The sequence below is a fragment of the Sphaerodactylus townsendi genome, unplaced genomic scaffold (assembly GCF_021028975.2).
Source record: "Sphaerodactylus townsendi isolate TG3544 unplaced genomic scaffold, MPM_Stown_v2.3 scaffold_453, whole genome shotgun sequence".
In the NCBI taxonomy this organism is placed as follows: Eukaryota; Metazoa; Chordata; class Lepidosauria; order Squamata; family Sphaerodactylidae; genus Sphaerodactylus; species Sphaerodactylus townsendi.
Window position 1 is genome coordinate 1 of NW_025950642.1, and position 8566 is coordinate 8566.

Sequence of the window (8566 nt, forward strand, 5' to 3'; positions counted from 1 at the left end):
GGGGGGGGGGTGGACTCAAAAAGGGACGAGGAAAGGACAGAAAAGTACAGGGAAAACATACAGCAGCCACTACACAGACACAGCTGAACTAGCTAAGCTAAATGCCCCTTACCTGTGCTATACCTGTCTCCTCAGAGCAGGTGCAGAGTCCAAGGGGCTGTTGATTCCCACCCTACCCCCTGTGTACTTCAGTTTCCATTGAGGATGAAAAATTGAAGAGCAGGGCACATCCCAAAGGTCCAGGTATTGGTGGTTATTGGGACTGGCAGAAGGGCGGGATACAAATAAAATAAATAAAACAAATAAAATAAGGGAATGAATGCGGGCAAACCCCCAGTCTGTGTGTTCTTTCTAGCCCTGAGTGTAGCTAAAGACCCACGCTTCTTGCAGCATAACACACACACACACCCCTCACCCTCCATTCTCCCAGAGTCTCTGACCCCTCGAATTCTCCAGATGTGGGCAATGCAGGAGCTTTCGGACTCCAAGGGGTAGAAGACGGCCACTTAGAGACAGAGAAGCTGCCGGGAGGGCGGCCCCACCAGGGACTTCCAAGCAGACGCCATAAATGGCCACTACGGGTCCATCAGGCAGCCACAGAGCCAGCCGAGGGAGCCCCAGCTAGATGCAGCAGCCGCCGCCAGCCCCTCACCTGGATGTCTCCCTTGACTCCGAGGAGAAGCAGACCACCAGGATGCTCGCCAGGTGAGCCAGCAGGCATTGGGGATGGGGGCAACCGCAGACTAGCCAGGGCAGTCTCGAGGAAGGCACGCAAGTACAACAGGAGGTTACAGGGGGTTAGCTGCCCACCAGCATTCATAAGGAAGGGGTAGGGGGTGCAAGGTAAGAGCACCTTGAGCAAGTGGGTAATCCCTGGAGTTGCCAACCTCCAGATGAAACCAGAAGATTCGCTGGAATTTCCACTCAACTGCAGACTAAAGGGATCACTTGGATGCTTTGGAGGGTAGAATCATAGAGTTGGAAGAGACCACAAGGGCCATCAAGTCCAAACCCCTGGTATGCAGGAACACACAATCCAAGCACTCCTGACATGTGATCATCCAGCCTCTCTTGAAAAACCTCCAAAGAAGGAGACTCCACCACCCGCTGAGGCAGCGCATTCCACTGTCGAACAGCCCTGGCAGTCAGGAAGTTTTTCCTGATGTTTAGGTGGAATCTCTTTTCCTTCCCCTTGAACCCATTACTCCTGGTCCTCGTCTCTGGAGCCGCAGAAAACAAGCTTGCTCCCTCACCAACATGACATCCCTTCCAATATCTAAACACGGCTATCATGTCACCTCTTAACCTTCTCTTCTCGCAGGGCATGGATTCCAGACCTTTTACCATTTTGCTCAACCTCCTCTAGACCAGTTCCAGCTTTTCAATATCCTTCTTGAATTGCGGTGCCCAGAACTGAGAACAATATTCCAGGTGAGGTCTAACCAAAGCAGAATAGAGACAAACAATTACATCCCTCGATCTAGACACTATACTGATGCAGCCCAGAATTGCATTGGCTTTCTTGGCTGCTGCATCACACTGCTGACTCGTGTTTAGTTTGTGATCTACTAAGACTCCAAGATCCCTTTCACATGTAGTGTTGTCAAGCCAGGTGTCGCCCATCCTATATCTGTGCATTTCATTTTTTCTGCCTAAGTGTAGAATCTTACATCTATCTCTATTGAAATTCATCTTGTTAGTTTTGGGTCAGCTCTCTAATCTGTCCAGGTCATTTTGAATTCTGACTCTGTCCTCCAGGGTATTAGCTACCCCTCCTAATTTGCAGTCATCTGCAAATTTGATTAACATGTCCTCTAGTCCATTATCCAAATAACTGATAGAAATATTGAATAGCGCTGGGCCCAGGACAGAACCCTGTGGCCCCCCACGAGTCACTTCTCTCCAGGAGGAAGATGAGCCATTGGTGAGCACCTTTTGAGTTCAGTCAGTCAACCAATTACAAATCCATCTAACAGTTGCATTGTCTAGTCCACATCTGTCCAGCTTACTTGCAAGAATATTATGGGGTACCTTGTCAAAAGATTTACTAAAATCAAGGTATGCTCAGTCCACAGCATTCCCTTCATCTACTAAGTTTGTCACTCTGTCAAAAAGAGAGATAAGATTAGTTTGGCATGACTTCTTTTTCAGGAACCCACGCTGACTTTTAGTGATCACATTATTCCCTTCCAAGTGCTTACAGACCGTCCTAAATGCAGGCCTCTCACGAACAGTTATCTTTAACCCTCTGCATCACTGTGGTTGCTGCTTCTCTGTGCAGTGATCTGCCAACACAGGCTTGCTCTGTTTCTGTGAGCAGAAGCGTCCTGTGTGATCTTTGTGGTGAGGTCCAGCAATAGTTCCCTTGTATTTCTGACTATGTCTGCAACAACGTGTGAGCATGTTCGGCGTTACTCCTTCTCGACCCATGGGAAGGGGTGAGGTGGCAGAATTTCCCTCAGGATTTTCCATTGCAGCCACTCCTTGGATTACCCTCCTTGGTTCCATTTTCCTCTTTTGCTCCCCCCCCCAAATGAGTGGGTTCTCGCCCTCCAAGAGGCAAAAGCCCTCTGTCTCCTGCAGACGCTCCTGTTAAGAACATAAGAACAAGCCAGCTGGATCAGACCAGAGTCCATCTAGTCCAGGTCTCCGCTACTCGCAGTGGCCCACCAGGTGCCTTTGGGAGCTCACCTGCAGGATGTGAAAGCAAGGGCCTTCTGCTGCTGCTGCTGCTCCCGATCACCTGGTCTGCTAAGGCATTTGCAATCTCAGATCAAAGAGGATCAAGATTGGTAGCCATAAATCGACTTCTCCTCCATCAATCTGTCCAAGCCCCTTTGAAAGCTATCCAGGTGAGTGGCCATCACCACCTCCTCTGGCAGCATATTCCAAACACCAATCACACGTTGCGTGTGATTCTGTTCTGGCTCCATCTCCAACTCCCACAGGTCTGGGTTTTGCCACTTTGTGTGGATGCTGCAGCTGTTCTTTTGGCCACGATCTCTGTTGCACCTGCGCTCCTAAAAGACTGCCTGTGTGGGGGGACCCACGCGCAATAACGCTCACCCATTTTTCCTCCTGGCAGGGACCTAAGTCAGTGACACAAGAAAATGCAAACCTATAATGGCTCGCGCTTTTATGCCCCCGCGCTGATCCTGCTGGGAGTCCCAGGGCTGGAGTCCATATACACCTGGCTGTCCATCCCCTTCTGCCTTGGGTACCTCATAGCCCTGCTGGGGAATTCCACCATCCTCTTCATCGTGAGGACCGAGGCCAGCCTCCACCAGCCCATGTTCTACTTCCTCTCCGTGTTCTCCGCCACCGACCTGGGCCTCTCCACGTCCACCCTGCCCAAGATGTTGGCCATCTTCTGGCTTGGCCTCGGGGGGATCAGCTACGGGGCCTGCCTGACCCAGATGTTCTTCATCCACACCTTCACGGGCATGGAGTCTGTCGTGCTGGTCTGCATGGCCTTTGACAGGTACGTCGCCATCTGCCATCCCTTGAGGTACGCCACCATCTTGACCAAAACGCGGGTAGCCTGGATGTGCTTTGGAGTTTTCCTGAGACCGTTCCTATTGGTCCTGCCCCTTGCTGTGATGTCCTCATACCTGCCTTTCTGCAGCGGCCGGGTCGAAATTGCCCACACGTACTGCGAGCACATGGGCATTGTCAAACTGGCTTGTACGGACATCCGAGTCAACGGAGCCTACGGCTTATTCACCATTTCCTTCCTCATGTTGGATTTGGTACTCATTCTTTTGTCTTACGTGCGCATCCTTCGCGCTGTTTTCCGGCTGCCCTCCAAGGAGGCCCGGGCGAAGTCCTTGGGCACCTGTGGTTCCCACGTGGCCGTGATTTTTATCTTCTACACCCCGGCCTTCTTCTCCTTCCTCACCCACCGTTTTGGACTAAACATCCCTCACTACGCCCACATCCTGATAGCCAACCTCTACGTGATTCTGCCCCCAGTGCTCAACCCGGTCATTTATGGGGTGAGGACCAGAGAGATCCGAAGAAGAATAGCTCAAGCTTTCTGGCACAAAAGCCATGCCTTTGCTAGGCTGTCCTGATGGGTGTCAAAATAAGCGCACAACTATAGCTGGTCACATTGTCAAGGTGACAGGTAGCAGCAGTGGCGTAGTGGTTAAGAGCAGGTGCACTCTAATCTGGAGGAACCGGGTTTGATTCCCCGCTCTGCCGCTTAAGCTGTGGAGGCTTATCTGGGGAATTCAGATTAGCCTGTACACTCCCACACACGCCAGCTGGGTGGCCTTGGGCTAGTCACAGTTCTTCGGAGCTCTCTCAGCCCCACCCACTTCACAGGGTGTTTGTTGTGAGGGGGGAAGGGCAAGGAGATTGTCAGCCCCTTTGAGTCTCCTACAGAAAGAGGGATATCTTTTTCTTTTTCTTTCTTTCTTCTTCTTCTTCTTCTTCTTCTTCTTCTTCTTCTTCTTCTTCTTCTTCTTCATAATAGGGTGCTCTTTGAGCCCAATTTGGAGTCTCTGTGGGAGGCTGATAGGAGGCTGCCGGGCAAAAGTCTTCAAACCAAGATGGTCTTCTAGGAATTGCAATTTACAGTTTATCATCTGGCGATGTATCTGACTGAGGAAGCTTTAATTCTCAATAGTTCATACCCTGAAAATCTTGCTCGTTTCTGAGGTGCTCGTGGACTTGAGTCCAGCTGTTGATTGTATCTGCTGTGTTGTTTGTATCTGCATTTGTTTGGTTTCCTTTGACTGGAATATGGACTTCCTGTGACCCACACAGTGGCCGACTGTTTCCTGTAAAAATTACAGTGAAGTATTTCTCACATTGTGCCTGTTCAATAACAAGACTCCATGTTCAGGTGGTTTCTTTATTGTGAACAGCATCAGGAATAAGCATTTAGACGCCTATTGCCGGAACTGAAGCATAAGCAGCAAAGTGCCCTCCATTATACCCCACGTCGCACGACGTTGCCCCTGACTACCTGCTCCCGGGGGGGGGATGATGCCCCTCCAGCAGGGGTGGAGCAAGGGGGGCCTCCAGGTGGGGCCTTTGCTCTCAAGTCAGCAGGGGCCTCTGCAGGTGCCCATCCGCAAAGGGGGAAATGTACAGCTGCCCTGTCTGGCGCCTTCTCTGTTGGGCCTCCTGCCTTGTGGAACAGCCGGCCCAGGAAGATCACTTTCCTGACTTTCTACAAACGATGCCGATCTGGACCACTGAGCAGAGCTTTTCTGCGCAGGCAATAGGGTTGCGCTGTACAAAATGGTTTAGAACAGTGGTGGCGAACCTATGGCACGGGTGCCAGAGGTGGCACTCAGAGCCCTCTCTGAGGGCACGTGCAAACAGAGTGCCCCCCCCACACACACACATTTAGGCTGGGCCGCTGGGCTCGATTATTAGCATTAAACCTAAGACCTAGTTTTGGGGAAGCAGTGTAGGTAACCCTGTTAAGCACTGTTAAACCCCACAGATTTTCATGCGAAGAACTAAAGCGCAATCCTTTACCTGGGAGTAAGCTCAGTTGCTGGCAATGGGGCTTGCTTCTGAGTAAACCCTCCTAGGGTCGTGATTCACCCGTTGGAAGAGTTGCACAGTTGCTTCAAAGCAAAGCCACCGACTACCACCAAGCTTACTCCCGAGTAATGCACGCCTTGGAGCCCACCGTTTTTTCTAAACGAAAACCTCAGTATTCAGATTAAATTGCCGTGTTGGCACTTCATGATAAATAAGTGGGTTTTGGGTTGCAATTTGGGCACTCGGTCTCAAAAAGGTTCGCCATCACTGGTTTAGAAGCTGACTTGGATAATTGATTAGGACTTGTTACCTATACTGCTGGGTACAGCTTAATGTAAGTAGGACCCTGTTGTGTAATTTCTGTACTGCTTAATGTGTTGTGTGAATACTTCTGCTCTGCTACAGTCCTTTCTGGTGGTTTCAGACTTCTAAAATCCTAATGCATTGAGCGTACCATTGTGTTGATTGCACTGGCTCATAGCGTGTACTTTGACTTGAGTCCCTGTGAGAAAGGTGGACTATAAATAATGAAAATGACAGATGGAGGGATGGACAAATAAATAAATAATTGTGGTTCATTGTCCAACTAGCCAATAATCAGTCCCGCACCCAGAAAAATCTCAGGCACAAATTTGCTACTTAGACGGAAAACACCGTGGCCTGCTCAGGAGAACGTCCCACCTTAGCTGGTAAAAACCAGGCGTTGTGATAGTCATATGTTGGCTTGTTTAACTGTGCCCATGTAAGCAGGCTACAACTAGAACTCCTGGATCTCTCTGCAACCCGGGCAAAGTGTCTCTTGTCCCTTTTTTACACTGTAAGAATATTAGAAATTCCAATTCATTCTCCAATTCAGTTTAGGAGATCAGAAAATGTCATGTACGCTCCTCCGTTCTTAATGGCTATGTGTTAGGGGGGATTGTATCTGGCGATTGAGATTGTAGTCGTACCACGTGGTCAGCGCAAGAACGAGACGAGACGCGGAGATAACATCTGGTGGAGATCGCCAGCAGCGGGAGCGCGGGGGTCCGTGTTCCTAGCGAATCTCCCGCGTGCTAGTTCCTGGCACCTTTTATTATCATTCCAATGGGGGCGTGTAGAAGGGCGGAACGGGGGGAAGCCCGGGAGAGCGGGAGACCGGGAGATCATCATGTGATGCATGATCTCACCTGGCTACGTGCAGAGAGGAGCGTACGCGTCCGAGCCTAATCCTTACCTGGGGGCAGAGCTATTGTCCCTGCGCCCGGTAATTGAGCCAGACAGTTCATGACCCGTGACTCATGGGGGATGAGGAATGGGGGTGCGGTGCGACCAGAAGGGCCGCAGGAGCGGGGTGTGCCGCGCGCTCTACTACGGTACTGCTGGGTCAGCAGTGCATCACTACAGAGATGCATTCCTTACTCGATGTAACTGCTTCAAGATATATGTGTCTACCTCGCTGCAAGATATATGTAACTAGCGGGCCCGGCCATGTGTTGCTGTGGCTGAGTCTGTTGAAGTGGAAAAGAAAGAAAAGGGGAAGGGAACAGTTCAAACATGTGTCATTGCACAATGCTTGCAAGGGAGGGGAGGGGCAAGGGGGCCCTCGCTCCCTTCCCTCTCTCCCATTCCCTTGCATGGCAACCCGGCCAGTCCCTCCCTAACGTTCCCCTTCCTCTGCTAGGGTGGGTGGGCCATGTCCAGGTGGGCTGATCCTGTCCCTTTCACTCTCTTCCCTTGCAGGCGAATTACCTAGCTGAAAACACACTGGGAGGCATGAGCTACGTTGTGTTCAAATTTCAGAGTGTTTGGTCCAGCAAACCCCCCGGGCCTTCCCTCACCTTCCCCTTCCTCCGCTAGGGTGGGTGGGCCATGTCCAGATGGCGGAACCCATCCCTTTCACTCTACAAGGCAGCGGATTTCAAGGAAGGCATGGTTGATTCCCTTGTATCGGAGGGTGTTGCTTTGACGGCCAGCAGATGGCGCTGTTGCGGAACAGAACTGTGGTTCCAACTGTCACAGGTGTGGCATGTACACAATAACTGGCACAGTTGTGACATGTACACAACAGGAGGTGTGGAAACAGTATGGAAACCTGGCCGCATGCGAATGCGACGTTGTGTGAAAATTTCAAAGCAATCGGTCCAGTAGTTTGGGAGATTACCTGTCAGCAGAAAAACGCACTGATAGATTTTTATATATACTAGCGTGGCCCGGCCACGCGTTGCTGTGGCTTATTGTGGTGAAATGGGAAAGGAACAGTAGCAGCAAATCAATTGCAGAGGCCAGCAGTACATGCTCATGCAAACATGCAGCCTGATACTGTGCGATGTCAGTGATGTGTGTGCCCGCATTCCTTGGGGGGGGGGATGGAAAGGCACCCCTCCCACACATCTAGGCTGGCTGGTCATGATCCTTTACCTGGGAGTAAGTTTGGTTGGTGGCAATGGGTGTCGCTTCTGAGGAAACCCTCTGAGGGGCGCGATGCAGCCATTCAAAGTATGTCACGGTTGCTGTACTGAGCTTACTCCTGAGTAATGCGTGCCTGGTTTTCTTAACTGTAACTGCAGTATTCAGGGAATCTAGGGTGCCTGGCCCCTCCCTCCCGTCCCTTGCAAGTCGCCCCTCACTCTCTTCGCTCCCTCCCTTCTCTTCCTTTGCATGCCACCCCTCCCCCTCCCTCCCTTCCCTTTCCCTCCGCTAGGGTGGGTGGGTCATATCAAGATGTAGGGCCCCCTGCCTCCTCTCCCTTGCATGCCACAGCTCACTGTCTCCCCTCTCTCACTTCTCTTCCCTTGCATGCCTCCCCCACCGTCCCTTTCCTCTCCCTCCCTCTCTTCCCTTGCATGCCACCCAGTGGTGGGATCCAAAAATTTTAGTAACAGGTTCCCATGGTGGCGGGATTCAAACTGTGGCATAGCGCCAATGGGGCTGGGTGGGGCACGACGGGGCGTGGCCGGCCATTCCAGGGGCGGGGCATTACTGGGCGGGGATGTGGCAAGGACGCAGCCGCTGTGCCGGTCCTTGGGTGGGAAACGAATGCACGCAGGCACAGGCTGCCACGCACGCTGGTGCACCTCCTGCT

The 8566-nt window shown here is 51.6% G+C and overlaps 1 protein-coding gene across 1 annotated transcript; it reads left to right on the forward strand.

The window, feature by feature from the left end:
• Positions 1-3110: 3110 nt before the first annotated feature.
• LOC125425428 (olfactory receptor 52E4-like) lies at positions 3111-4073 on the forward strand. The gene has a single exon (XM_048483037.1). The coding sequence runs from the start codon at positions 3111-3113 to the stop codon at positions 4071-4073; it is 963 nt and encodes a 320-aa protein (XP_048338994.1).
• The last annotated feature ends 4493 nt before the right edge of the window (positions 4074-8566 follow it).